Source organism: Abramis brama (genome assembly GCF_963993115.1).
Source record: "Abramis brama genome assembly, chromosome: 12".
NCBI lineage: Eukaryota > Metazoa > Chordata > Actinopteri > Cypriniformes > Leuciscidae > Abramis > Abramis brama.
The window spans coordinates 3590065-3605431 of record NC_139974.1 but is presented as its reverse complement, the minus strand read 5'-3'; the positions used below and the strand labels follow the sequence as shown (position 1 = coordinate 3605431).

The following is a 15367-nucleotide window of genomic DNA, read 5'->3' as shown; positions in this document are numbered from 1 at the left end:
GACCGTGTTAACTTGTCTGGTTGATCTTTTTCTATATTTAATTTTGAGGAATTAAATGGTATAGTTTGGTGCTACAGTTGTCCACCTCCGAGGAGATGGATGTGCTGAGCATCGAGTTAAGGGAATTGAAGATTCTAAAAACCATCTCAATCTCCTGTGTACAATGAGTTTGGAGTTTATAACTTCATATATGGGGCTGCTGGGCGGAGCAGCTCTAGCCATTAACAAACTCATTGTACAGACAGAGTGTCATTTCCTGTGCTCCCCCTCAGAAAGATTGGGGACCAGAATGGCATTCTCAACAGAAGCCTTTAAAGCAGAAGATGGATCTGAGGACTGTTTTTCTGTGAAAAAGGTTTTCAGCCAAGGTCCTGATGCCACTGGTGTCAGACCTCTGAGGGCAACCCCGACCGGGGTGGAGCAGTGTACACCTCATTATACGGTGCCCGCCCCACCTCGGTGCCCTAAGGAGGCCGTTCTGCCAACCCCGCACCCTTGGTCTCGGGGCGCAGCGGTTTCCAGCGAGCACATGGCTCAGTGTCACCACGACACTGTGTCAAACTCGCACCCTCTGAGGGGGTTCAAAAAGAGTCAGTTCGGTTGTTTCCTGCCAGAATGCTTCAGGTCACCGAAGTGGCTGTTACAATAACACCAGAGGCCAGTCTCGAGAGACTGGTACCCTTAGTAGATTTTCTGACAGAGTGGAAGAATCTGCCGAATATATCTCCATGGGTCCTGCAGATAATAGAGAGAGGTTACAGAATACAGTTTAGTTTTCCTCCACCTCGTTACAACGGGGTGCTACTCGCGTTAGTACATCCCGAGCAGGCTCTGGTAATGGAGCAAGAAGTAGAGTCTCTATTAGCGAAGGGAGCTATAGAGCAGGTGTACTCTCCCGACAGAGAATCGGGGTTTTACAGCTGCTACTTTATTGTTCCATAAAAGGATGGGGTGCTGCGTTCCCATTTTTAGATCTTCGTCTGTTGTATCGTGCAGTCATGAAACTCAAGTTCATTATGCTCACACTCAAACAGATTGTGACTCTTTTCAGATCCGAGGACTGGATAGTCACAATAGATTTAAAAGGCGCTTACTTCCATCTTCCCTCAACAAAGGAAATTCCTGAGGTTTTCTTTTGGGGGCAAAGAATACCATTATCGGGTGCTTCCATTCGGTCTAACTCTATCACCCTGCACGTTCACGAAGTGCGTAGATGCAGCTCTGGCCCCGCCAGGCTGCAGGGCTACGCATTCTGAACTACATCGATGACTGACTGATTCTGGCGGAATCGGAGCAGTTAGCAGTTCGGCATCGAGATGTCGTCCTCGCTCAGATGAAGAAATTGGGGTGAGACTCAATGCCAAGAAGAGTGTGCTTTCTCCACTACAGAGAACCACTTTCCTTGGTGTGGTATGGGATTCAGTCACGATGCGAGCCATTCTTTGCCCGTTCGTGTAGCTGTTATCCTCGCAACCACAAAAGAGTTGAAGCTAGGCCAGCCACGCACGAGAAACTGTTGGGCCTCATGGCAGCAGCGTCCAATGTGATACCCTTTGGCCTACAGTACAGGAGACTCTCGCAGTGGTGGCTCAGAACCAGAGGGTTCTCCCCGAGGGGAAACCCACTTCGTATGATCAAGATCACGCGGCAGTGTCTCAGCGCCTTGGTCATATGGAGGAATACTGGTTCCTATCTCACATGAGCAGTCACGCATTGTGAAACAGTTCGAGAAACTGTTGAGCCTCAAGCAGCAGCGTCCAATGTGATACCCTTTGGCCTACTGTATATGAGACTCTCGCAGTGGTGGCTCAGAACCAGGGGGTTCTCCCCGAGGGGAAACTCCGCGCCTTGGTTATATGGAGGAATTATTGGTTCCTGTCTCACGTGAGCAGTCACGTATTGTGAAACAGTTTAAGAAACTGTTGGGCCTCATGGCAGCAGCGTCCAATGTGTTACCCTTTGGCCTACTGTATATGAGACTCTCGCAGTGGTGGCTCAGAACCAGAGGGTTCTCCCCGAGGGGAAACCCACTTCGTACGATCAAGATCACGTGGCAGTGTCTCCGCGCCTTGGTTATATGGAGGAAATACTGGTTCCTTTCCCAGGTTCCGGTGTTGGGAGCTCTTTGCCATCGAGTTGCTATCTCGACAGATGCTTCCCTCACCGGCTGGGGAGCGGTATTGGGAGGCCACTCATCTCAGGGCCTGTGGAGGAGTCATCATCTTTTTGGCACATAAATTACCTGGAGATGATGGCAGTCTTCAATGCGTTGAGACATTCCTCCCAGACCTGAGGGACCATCATGTGCTTGTCCTTACAGACAACACGTCAGTGGTCTCTTACATAAATATGTAGGAGCAGACATCCTGTTGAGGCAGGGGCTGAGGCCCGGGGAATGGAGGCTCCACACCGAGGTGGTGGAGCACATTTTGGGGGGTTTATGGCCAGGCACAAGTGGATCTGTTCACGTCTCAGGATACGACGCATGGTCCACTTTGGTTCTCCCTCACACACCCAGCTCCCTTGGGGCTGGACATTGTGGTATGGACATGGCCGAGGCTACGTCTGTACTTCTCTCCCCGATTATTCTGCTCCAAGGAGTTCTGGAGAAGGTCCGCCGGGACGGAATAAGTCTACTATTTGTAGAACCGTACTGGCCGGTCTGATTGGTTCTCAGACCCGGTGTCTCTACTCGATGGCTCTCCCTTGGAGATTCCAGTCAGGAGGGACCTTTGGTTTTAAGTGGGAGGGGTGACCCTTCACCCCAGCCCAGATATATGGAACCTTGACTTGGTCTCTCAACTGAGGTTGTGGAGACCATACTTCACTCCAGAGCTCTCTCCACGAGGAAACTTTATGTATTTAGTGATGGGTTTTCACTTCATATTGCGGGTCTCGGGCCCAGTTACTGCCCGATTGGTACAGTGCTGGAGTTACTGCTTGCTTGTTTTTCCGCAGGGTTATCCCCTTCCACACTGAAGGTGTACGTGGCAGCCTTATGCCTACATGTCCCTTTTGGTGGTATTTTCCTGAGGAGGGGGAGAAAGGGGGGGACCTTTGGTTGTTTCCTCCGTGGTGATTTTAGACCAGGACAGGAGTATGGCGGCTTAGAAGCCTTATTATATATATGTAGATATCCCTGTAGGGTGTGGTATGCGGCAGGCTGGTCCTCTCCGCTCACATTCGTAAGGTTTTGCAACTTCGACCTGGGTGCTTCCCCAGGTTCTACAGTTCTCTTGTCTTAGTTGTGCAGTATTCACACAGACAGGTTCTGGTTCGTATGGCGTGTTGGGCATTCTCGTTCCCAAAGCGTCATTGACGCATCGCGAGTTCCCTCGAAAGGGAACGTCTCAGGTTACGACTGTAACCATAGTTCCCTGAGAAGGGAACGAGACGATGCGTCACTTTGCCATACTTACTACATCCCTGTGATCGACTTGCTTCGGCCCTTTTCGAAGCTAGCGCGGTTCTTAACCGGATGTCCTTTATCCTTTCCTGGTCGTCACGTCACCCGCCCGTGACGCCCACTCTCGCCATTGGACTAGTTGACATAGGTGCTTCAGACGCAATCACGCAGGAGCGTTCCCAAAGCGTCATTGACGCATCGTCTCGTTCCCTTCTCAGGGAACTATGGCTACAGTCGTAACCTGAGACGATATGTTGCTTGATGTCACCAACTGAACACTAATGGCAGCTGTTTAGGCAGAATATGTTGGCTTTTCCTTTGTCACAAATATACTTCATATAAATACATTTTATTCCGCCAGTCATTCACAGTTAGACACATTTTGTTGATAATTATAAAAAAAAAAAAAAAACAGTATATTGCTGAGTGTGTTTTTGTGCTGGTTTCAGCCCGTCTGACTCCCAAAGCTTTTCATATTCTTCATATTATATTAAGTTCAGTGTTTAGTTCACAGCGATGGAAATTTTCATGGAAATTTTCAAAAAACGTTTTCATTAAGTGCAATATTTGCCACCTTACATTTACTTCCAGAGGCATTTATACTTTTATATGGGAAATTTTCTAGATGTATGCAACATCTTTTAAAGCAACACTAAAGAATTTTTCCTCTGCAGTCCCCCTACAGGTTGGAAGCGGAATTGTCCATTACCACTGTCGTAAATAATTCTGCCGCCCGCAGCCTAACGTCACACACACACACACACTCACTGTTTATCCAGTACGGCTTTGGAATGAACAATGTCCACAGACAAGGTAGAGTATGTTGCATAATTTTATGAAAGTATGATGTATTGCAGCATCAGAAACAAAGAAAAACAAAATAATGACTATTGTTACACTTGCCGTAAAGCAAGTCAAATTTGTAGTTTTCTTATGTCTCATTCGAACAACAGAAACGCGACCCGGTTTGGCAAACTTGCATAGTAAGGTTATATCAGATATAGGGCTGCAAAGCGAATGCAGAAGTGCCGTTCACCCTGTCACGACTTGATGAACTACTGATACAATTTTAGAAACATTATTTTAAGGTAAAAAATGTTACTTAGTGTTGCTTTAAGTCAAAGTCTTACATTTGAGTCATTCATTTGTTGATTAATTCAGGAAACGAAGTAAGTGACACATTTTCAGTGCATATCTGTGTGTGTGTGTGTGTGTGTGTGTGTGTGTGTGTGAAAGGTAAAAGGACACTCTTGAAGCTCCGCCCCCTGTGCTGGGAGCAGCAGCTCATTTGCATTTAAAGGAACAGACACAAAACGGTGCGTTTTTGCTCACCCTCAAAAATTGACAACTTTAACATGCTATATAAAAATATCTGTTGGGTATTTTGAGCTAAAACTTCACACACACACTCTGGGGACATCAGAGACTTATTTTACATCTTGTGAAAAGGGCATTATACCACCCCTTTAACTTCTTGTTTATTGAACTATTATATAAAATCAGATTCTATCCTGCTGATATTCGGGATGAACGTGTGATGTTGCTTAACTACTGTATAATATATTATATAAATATATGAGACGAAAACTCACAGAGGAGTATTTTGAATCCAGGGTCAATTTAACTCTGTTCTACTAGTCTATCACGCAGTGAACGTGTGCACTATCAAGCTTTGTTTTTGCAAAGTGACTGTCAAACTCAATAATTTCATCTTGCACATCATTAAAACAACAATTACTATATTATCTTAGATTATATACTATATCACAGACTTCTAGCTGCAAACGTATGTTGACAGAATCCTCTGCAGATCTGTTGACTCTGAAGGTAGATTACAACTAACCAGTGTTGTCACTAGATGTTCTGGACTTCTGTACAGTGTCTTGCATTGGCACATCCTGGTTGTCATCATGATCAGTGTTTCAGTGCTGATGTTGGTATATCTTGTAGACAGCAAATATAATCCCAGCCAGAACCACCAGAGCTCCACACACAGACAGTCCAATAGTCAAAGGCTCTACAGTTGAAAGGAGGAAGGAGGAAAGAGAACACAGCTTTTCTTAAATGTTTTTTTTTTTTAACTCAGTTCAAAGATTTTATAAAGCTCTCAATGTCTCCTGTTTTACTTACTATGTTGTACAGTATCATTAGGTTTGTGATCATCATCTGTCTTCTTTGATTCTGTACCAGATTCTGTAGAGAATATCAAAGGTTACTAAAACGGTTTAGCATTTGCTGCTCAAATCCTGATTAAAAATCAGCTCAAATATCTCTCCTCATCCACTGATCTTCTCTCACCTGTGACTGTGACTGTGATCAAGGTTTCATTATTAGAGTCCAGAACTCTGTATGTTCCAGTGTCACTGACTGTAAAATTACTAATGGTCAGGTTCCCCTCTCTCACAATCACTTGATCATCCAGCACCTTATCGTGTATCGTCCACACCTCCTTCCACTCTCCACTGGAGTTTCTCTCCACTCGCTCAGCATTGTTCAACAGAACATCCAACTTCAGATCCTCTCCTTTCTTCACAGAGATCTCATCTGAGGAGAAACAGAAAGACATTAACCATTATAATAATGGTGTCAATCAATCAAGACACATTAAGGATTAATAAGCTTAAATCATTTTTTATTTTTATTTTTTTATCACATTCATTGTTTAATCAGTTTGTACTTTACCATTAACTTGAAGATGGAACTTCAGATCTTCTGGAGAACTGTTGTTAGAAAATGTTAATAAGTATGTCCCAGAGTCACTGAAGTTTAGATCCTTCAGGATTATGTCACATGCTCCTGTTTTACATACTCGGCCACTTTCATGCTTATATTCCTCATTTACACAAGCAGGGATGTCAGAAAATTGTGTTGATTTTGCCCGTCTGGCATAACGAATATTAGAAAAGTCTTTGGCCTGATATTCACAATGCAGGGTGACGTTTCCTCCCTTTATTCCTTCCACATATATAGGGGATGGGGTTCCTGGGGTTTCTGCAAACATAGATTAATTCAATATAAATCACCAATATGAAAATAAATGTGGTGTTTTTGTCTATTCTCAGTAATCAATTATTGATCAATTATTCAGTTATAAATAGAGTTTTAATAGAAATTAAAATAATGTTGCTTAAGTCACGTATTTTTCTTTTTGTTTCACCACACCACACATCCAGTGAGTTTCCCCAATGTTTAGCGCCAGAATTAAATGTAAAGATTAAGGTTGTTGTTTGGAGCCATGGTCTATCGCTGATGGAAATTAAATTATGCACTATGCAAAAACATTGTAATTTTGCATCTAAATCCTAGTTTGGTTATTCTAGCTTTATTCTGTTCAGCTTATGAAACACGTTTTGAGTCTTATTGGCCAATCAGAGCTAACACACCAGCCCCATTCCTGACAATAACACTGCAGTTGTAGTGAATTCCTGAACATCCTGCCCAGACAATGTTTATTAATATATGAACCACATAAATAAGTCAGTGACATCATGATGTGTAATGATGTAATATTCATCATCAGTCGACAAATGACAACAAAAGTCACTTGGCTTTAGTGGTGCAACAAAAACAATCTACTAAAATAACTCAACTCAAAAAAAAAAGATTTATAAATAAAAATAATACTGACCGCTATGACCGATGAAGAGAAACAGCAGCAGCAGATTCAGCCTGTTGAGAGAACAGAAGAGCAGTTGAGTGACTTCACAAAATAAATGTATTTCTTTTTCTTTAGTCGAAAATCTTACTGACCACAATACAGCTAACTCTAAATGTAACATTTCATTTTTTATTTAAAGGGGTGGTTGATTGCTATTTCACTTTTTTCATTTTAAATACTGTGTAATGTTGCTGTTGGGTCAAAATCACCATAAAGTGCCTTTGAGACTTCACAATTTCCCAAAAAAAATCTGAGATTTTCCATTTAACTTCATATGTGTTGTATTAAGGAGACATTAGGCTGTTAGAAATGCATATTGGTCAAGCTCCAGCACTTTTTATAAATTAACTGCAAGCTGACAATATACGAGCAAACCATAAAATATGTCCACCCTGTCATGGACAAATTCATAGTAGAATAAATACATTTTCATTGCATAGTGATTATAAAATGTAGATCTGTGGAAAGATAGTGTGTCCCTTTCCCAACAAAACATTTTAGTTAATGTTAAAAGTATTTTGATAATAATGAAGTTACTGCTTAAATATGTATTGCCCAATAAAATATGCGATAGTTGCACATTCTATTCTAAATAAAATCTAACAACAAAGATATTTAGTCAAACTTTAAAACAATACTAGCCTGCCCTCATTTGTTTATTAAGAAATCACACACAAGGTTTTGTTAACTTGTTAAAATAATTAGTTTATTTTCATCATAAAAGTTGAAAATGACAGGGTGGACAACAAAGTGACAGGGTGGAACTTGGCATGACAGGGTGGACAAATGCTTTAATGGGTGAACTAGAACGGGGGAACATTAGAAAAACAACAGGAACTTCAAGAAACCCTTAACCAATATAGAAGAAGGAGGGGCCTGGCTCAGACTGATTTTCAGGAGTTGCAAATGTCCACCCTGTCATGGAACAGGGTGGACATTTTTTGGCTAAAGTTAGTATTTAATGAGCACATGGTGTACAGCAGTTAGCAAAGTGATTCACTGTTGAAGCTGACTGTGCACTGTTTAAAATGTATATTTAGAATTTCTGAAAAGTTTTTATATTAACTAATATTTCACAATGACAGGGTGGACATGTTAAGCTTGACAACACGCAACTACAAACACAATATGATGAAAATTAGGAAATATAAGTGTAGATACTTATTGTGTGTGTTGCAGATGATTTAACATCCACTGAAGAAAGACCAAATAGGGGAGGGGATGTCACTGAGGACATCAGTTGGTTTCTTAAAGGGGCGTTTACCCCATAATGACAGGGTGGACAGCAATTTCAGGGACGCATGCAAACTGCTTAATATTATTATGAACATAAAATATAAATAATCAAAATGACTTGTTTTATTAAATAACTTGCTGAGGACAATAAGTACATTAAAAAAGTATTTTAATTTTATGTAATTTAACCACTTTTTACACTCACTGAAGTTAGCTGAGCAGCGTGTGGGACATGCCAAAATCGCATACATCCAATCAAAGATAATAGTATAAAATCAGAAAAACACATTTCAAGAGACGTATCATTGTTCTTGTATGTGTGTAAGTGTTTGGCCATTTATAATACAACCTCAGAATTTCATTATTTTGCATTATGTTCATGATGACTGAGCGATTCTGATGAGGACACCAAAGGCACTTTATAGTGATATTGACCCTGTTGGTGCATGAACAGTATCTGCAAAGTTGCTGCGCTGAAAGTTCAACGTAAGCGGAGATATTGTCTTTTAAAAATCAGGAAGTTTAATGCCTACAAAAACGACTCGAATGGGACTACAACGAGATACTTCCCGGGTTTTATACGTAACTAACCCATACATTTACATCAACCCTCCCTCCGGAACATGTTCTGCTGTCGAAGAGGAGGAGTTATAATGGAGAGCTGTAGCCGTCACAGTGTTATTTTCACCCAGCTGTCAGGTCTTCTGTGTTCGGGCTTCCTACAGACGCTGTAGTTCGTCAACAATGGTTAAAATTTAAGTTTGATTATGTTCCTGACAATTACAATCGTAGTTTAGCTCTCTGTGCTGCGCATTTTACGGAAGACAGCTTCCAGAATCTACACGAGTTCAATGTCGGATTCAACAAGAAACTATTACTCCAACATGAAGCAGTTACAGCTTTAAAACCAGAGGCAGCAGTTGTTGGGCCACAATTAACCTGCAAGTAAGATTTAATCATTTTAAATGTATTTGCCTGTATAATTTAAGACGTAATGTTTTAGTTTTATCAAGGATGTAAAAAAATGCCAGCGCTGGCTTTAGTATATGACAGATGCGTACAAACATTTTGGACCCGAATTTGTAATATGTACAAATTTTGTAAACGTATTTTCCATGTATACTTTATGCCGTAATTTTTTTATTTGATCAAGAACGCAAACCAATGTCAAAGCTGTTTGGTTATAGTAGCTAGTTAGTTCGATGTTATTTTGTGTGTATAAGAAACGTGTACAAACTTCAAAAAATTATCGCAACAGCAAACTTCAGCTGCTGTTATCACATGTACACCTAAAGAAAACGACAAACTGAGTAAACTACCGGTAAGTTTTGTGAATAGTTAAACGGTTGTTCATTCTATCAATAAAACAATATCTTTAAAAAAACGGTTGGCCTATTACTCAGTCATGTATTCAGTTATATTAAATGTTTAATCAGGGGGAAACCGTATCTTAAAAGGTAACAAACAGCAGTAGCATTTTCAAGTAACAGCGTATGGAAATTCTTTGAGAAAATAATAATAATAAAAAAAAATTACCATTCAGAAACGTTTAGTAAGAGCCGTGTTTGCGGAGGTTGCTTGACTCTCTTCATCACCGCTCTCTGGGTCTGATTCTGGCTCAAACTGATGAGGCAATATTGACACCATTTGACCGGGTCCGTATCACATTCAACTGTCGCCCGTAAAGGTAATGGGCGTGAAGATTCCGGACGCAGTTTAACCAATTACAACACACCGGCCGAACTAACCAATCTGAGCCCATCGCCTGTTTCTGAGGGAGTCAACCGGTCGTTCAAATGACAGAGGAGGAAGCGGCTTACAATAAAGGTGAAATTTATGAAAAATAAGGCGTTTTTTAACAAACGAAACACTAAGACATGTTATATTGCAGCCCATAAACACAATCAAGCAAAGAAAAAAGGCAGTAAACCACCCCTTTAAAGATGTTGCATAAATATTTAACATACACATCTTACATGATAAAAAAAAAAAAATCCAATCATAAACATCACCTATAATCTGAATCTTACATTCTACGGTTTCTAAATTATTCCAGTGTATTAAAGCAATTAGCCTGTGAAGCCGTGGTTTACAGTGCATTAAGAACAGAAGTAAACCACAGCTTTACAGGCTTGTTGCTTTTATAAAACAGTTAGTTTATAAAAATTATTTATTTTAATATTTAGACGCAGTGGTGCAGTAATACTGATTTAATGAGTTCACAGGTCAGGTGTGTGTAGAGTAATTCACAACCGTGGTTGAACAATGTGATGTGCTTTATTGGGATTTTATGATGTTTTCTGTTCACTGGTTGTCTTATTAATTAGCCATTTAGTTCCACATTTGCTCTAGTATTTATAGTTGTGTTTCCTGAGTTCTATTTTCCTGTCTTCCTCAGTGTTGAGGTGTTTTATATCTGTTTTCCTGGAGTTTCCTGAATTAAAGGATATTTTAATTGTTGTGTGCTTCCTTGCACAGCCATCCGTGACAGCCAATCAGAATCAAGGAACTATCCGTCAGTCAAACCATAAACACAAACAACAGGTTTTAGAAACTCAGTAACTTGTTACCTGATTTCATTTTTTTTTCTTTATAATAGTATTAGTATGTTATATTTTATTTTTATTGTGTAATTCCTATGTATGTCTGCATTAAGTCAGTCTGTACTTTCTTCTGCACTGGAAGCTTTTGTCATCAAGACAAATTCCTTGTTTGTGTGTATACTATGGAAGTAAAATAATGTCAAATGTTTTTGAAACAAAAAGCCTGTTGAATTGCACTACTTGAAAAAAAATATGCAATGCATTAACCATGCTTATATTTTAAAGCAGCACTCAGTAGCTTCGGGATTTCTTCGCTGTATTCTCGCTTTTTGCTCGCAGGTTTCTCTCTAGAGCTCCCCCCACAGCTTCGTAATAGATATTTGACAACACTGTTGTAAAAACTCTATGGTGATTCTCAGACACCAAAGGCTAGTAGATCAACGACATTAAAGCAGATGGGACATTCTTTAAAACGTCTTCTTCCTTCGGGTTCGGACAGCGTGAGGGAGCGCAATAATGACAGTATTTGAGCAGATTTCTTTTGGCCGTAAAGCAATTGTTTACATCGCGAGACCTGATATCACGCGATACTTCCTGACGCGGCGGCCGGCGGCCCGCCGTCTCAAACTTGCAAGTGCGGATTTTCCGCTCACGGGCACCAGGGGGGTGCGAAACGACCACCATTCAACCCGAAATAAGTAATATAACCATTCCAATGACTCCGAAGCTGTTCAGTTAAGGTAAAAAAGTTACTTAGTTCACCTTTAATGCATTGTATTTTTAGGACTTGCATTTTTATGGGCTGAAATTCAACATGGTTGAATATTTAAGCTGTGAATATTTCAATTAAAAACATTTCAAACACATTTTCATTATTAAAAATTCAATAATCCATATTCACCTTTCATATTTCACTTCCAAAATATTTAAACTGTTTAAAAATACAACTTATAATATTCAACAGGCAATTTTCGGTCCATTTTATTTCGCTTTGCAAATTCGCTTCCACAAATTCAGTGGTTCAAATTCGACAGTAAATTCATCGGAACTGCAGGAAAAGCAGTAGATTACCGAGATACTCTCCATCTGCTGTTAGTCAACCTCACCAGCAGGTGGTGCAAAAGCACGTGTTGTTGACGAAGACCAGCAACAGTTAGAGCAAGCCATTCATTCATAAAATGAAAATGATTATCTGTGTCAGTATGCGGAAAAGATGATAAAGACTAGCCTGGGTGCCGGCCCGAACCCCGCCCACAACATTTTTTGGTCGGGAAGTTCGGTCTGGACTCGATCCGTTGAGGAGTAATTATGCTCGGCTCCCAGAAGGCCGAGCCAATCAAATTGCCAGGGCGGGCTTTAATCGATGATGGACAGATGATCTGCGGTTACGTAATCACCACGTCATCAAATAGCGCTTGGGTTGAATTGGTTTTCAACAAAGATTACTGTCGCTGGAGAATTGAGATGTTTAGATTCCGCTATCGCGTCTGTTATAAAAGAAAACGACAGCGCATTAATTTTAAAAGACGAACAGAGAACTGGTGGTAGGCAGATAGAGGCTTCGTGAAACAATGAAACAGTTGAAGCAAATGTGCCATATTGTGTCGAGGCTTCGAAACAATCCTACACCCGTCTCAATGTACGACACTTGCAGGTGCTGATCTGAAACAACCTTGACGAGCCATTAAAAATGTGTTTTTTTATTATTGTATTTTTCTAATATGTGAAGCTTGTAACCTGTAGGCTTCTCACTGTGCATAATGTTATTTTGGTCATGAAAAATAAATATTAATAAAAGAAATCAAGCCACAATGTCTCACTTTTTTATAGATTTTTATTAAAAAATATTAATTTCTCTGCTGTGGAAGGACTTTTTTTAAAGATAATTTCTCCAGCCTTTGACAAACTCCTCTCACAAAAACCCACGAGGTCAAGATGCGTTGACTTCACTTATATACAGATGTGCGAGTGTGTGGTCTGTTCCCGACCCTGTTATATAAACTTTGACATATCCTTATATTAAAACGGGTGATTTTCTGTGCTTTTACTTTTATGTCCTTTTATGTCCTATAAATGTGTCGTATTTTTGATAATCCGCGCAGATTTCAGCTGATGATTATATTTAAAGTTATTAATAACAAATCATGAATGAAAGAGAACTTACTGCGCTGCTCTGATTGGTTATAGGTCTATTCAATTGAGTACAGAGTTTTTTTTTCCTGGTTCGGTTAAGACATGCCTCATAATTAAAGCTCTATGGAGCAGATCAGACTCACATTCTGACTAGAATATGAGTATGACGAAGTCAGGCTAGATAAAGACACAAAAGCTGTGTTTATGTTTCATTTAATAACTTCATTGTTACTTTCCCTGTGTAGCCTACATGTTATCAGCTTTCTCTACCATGAACAGGATTATAATCGGTTTCCCTCAATACCTCATACTCAAGGATTCCCCTTCCGTCCGGACAAAACGCTTAAAGTCCGCGTGAACCGGAAGTTGCAAACGACTTTTCTCCAGTGTTGTGACGTACTTCCAAGTGAAACGGAATATTGAAAGAGGGCAGGGTTTTAGTGTCAGCGCTCCTCCTCTCCATCTCTCGCTCATTACAGACTAATGGTTTGAGGGGAGTGGTTAAGCGTTTTTCAACCCAAGCCGTCAAACCTACGTCATCAGAAAAAGACGCCATTCCAGACCGGAAGTAACTTTTCAGACTTTGATTAAAGATTACCACGGCAAACCATTTTTTTCTGTGTATTAACTTGCACGGATTAATTGTTCACCACAAGACTAGTAATATGCGCTAACAAAGTAAATAGTGTCAATTTTGATTTCAGTTGGACTTTAACATAGCTTAATGGACTAATACAGTGATATGAAAGACCAAACTCGCACCTTATTGGGGATGTAGGCTGCAGGCTACTATATAGGCTAGATGGACTAATGTAACAGGTACAGAAAGTGTACTGTTAAATGTATGTAGCCTATAGTTTATTAGAATTCTCACAAAAATTTTTGTTTACATGTACCTGATATGACTGCCGAAGTGAAATGAGTACCTTTCCCTTTAATTGATGTGATGTCATGAGTCAATATAATTTCCTGTTCTGTCCCCTCCTCTTCCTCTTTGCATTGGTAACGCACTGAGAGGTGAGGTTATTTTGGGCTCCTGATAATCTTCTTTAATCCTGATTTTAATTGATGCTTTTATGTCTATATTTTCACTTTAATTTATGTATATAATATTATTTTACCTATCTGTGTGGTTATTTTCGTCATTTTGTCCCGATTGAGCTATATTTTTGCATCTGAGCCTAAATGTGAAACGAGAGCACATGTGACAAGTGTACATCACATTTGTTTTATAGAGTTAAGGAGGGCGATTTTCACAAAGAGGCTGATTACATTTTGTTTGTATATCAGGAATAAAAGATCGGTGAAACTGCAAATGCTGTCTTGTTCTTCTCATACCAACCAAAACACAACGCAGACAAAAAAAACAGTTACACTAAGAATATGAACGTAACACGCAAAGTTTCATGCAGAGCGTTTCGTGATATACTGGCATAAAATCAACACTTGATCAATACTAACACTTTCTTTACTCTTTTTCTCTCTTTCTCTCTTTCTCTCTCTCTCTCTCTCTATATATATATATATATATAGTATAGTAGGCTATGCCTACGTGTAGGCCTATTGCATTATCTTAAACTGGGAAGAGTCATAGCACTTGCATATTGTTGTCCTCCTATTGTTAGTTTAACTGTGAATCGCTTTTGGATAAACTTAAGCGTCTGCTAAATAAATGATTAAATGTAGCCTAAATGTAAAATTGGCTTGACATTTGGACATTCACATATTTAGGGACCGTCTCTAAAGTTGCATACAACATTGGCATACACGTTTCTTCAATAGCAAACTTTAATTTATTTGAATAAATATCAAAAATCCAAAGGGTGCGCAGTATGCCTGACACTACATGAACACTTTACAGTGACTGTAAGTCATTCTATTCAAATGCTATTGAAGTTAGAAACGTGTATACCAAAGTCGTATACACTTTAGAGAAGGTCCCTAAATGTGCGAATGTCCAACGTCAAGCCAACTTATGCAAGTGTATAACTGGGAAACGCTCAGCATTAAGCTTTGCATGTTATTCTGAGTCCATCTGCTTGCCTGCAAGTTTGGTCTTTTATATATCACTGTATTTAGTCCATTAAGCTACGTTAAGCGTTGTATATGTCCAGCAGGGGAATCCTGAAGTATTGAGGGAAACCCTAATAGCCTGCATGCAGCACATCGCCACAATATAAAGTTAAGGCAACTAAACAACCAAGAGAAATATATGTCAACCTCAAAAATGTAACATTGGATCTGTATATCCGCATCGGGGAATAGCATTATAATCTTGTTCACGGTAGAGAAAGATGCATAGGCTACACAGGGAAAGTAACCGTGAAGGCACTGAATTTAACATAAAACCGCCGTCATAATCACAAATACACTTACATTGCTGTAAATTAG

General features: G+C 39.9%; 2 protein-coding genes across 7 annotated transcripts in view; one reads left to right on the top strand and one right to left on the bottom strand.

Annotated features, from left to right (window-relative positions):
• Positions 1-15367, top strand: part of LOC311093954 (uncharacterized protein) — a gene marked incomplete at its 5' end in the record, with an annotated part of 471534 nt that overhangs the window by 348998 nt on the left and 107169 nt on the right. The gene's annotated exons all lie outside the window — the stretch shown is intronic.
• LOC311093978 (uncharacterized protein) overlaps positions 1-15367 on the bottom strand; it is a 46305-nt gene that overhangs the window by 29332 nt on the left and 1606 nt on the right. For 4 of the 6 annotated variants that reach the window (XM_084131696.1, XM_084131698.1, XM_084131699.1 and 1 more), the window contains exons 2-6: positions 7035-7075; positions 6089-6397; positions 5705-5950; positions 5537-5599; positions 5250-5423 (exon numbers count right to left, since the gene is read on the bottom strand). In XM_084131696.1, the coding sequence (XP_083987822.1) occupies positions 5329-5423; positions 5537-5599; positions 5705-5950; positions 6089-6397; positions 7035-7075 (754 nt within the window). In that variant the 3' untranslated portion in view covers positions 5250-5328. Of the gene's footprint in view, positions 1-5249; positions 5424-5536; positions 5600-5704; positions 5951-6088; positions 6398-7034; positions 7076-9836; positions 9912-15367 lie in introns of those variants that run through there. The other 2 variants (XM_084131694.1, XM_084131695.1) reach the window with 1 other exon arrangement.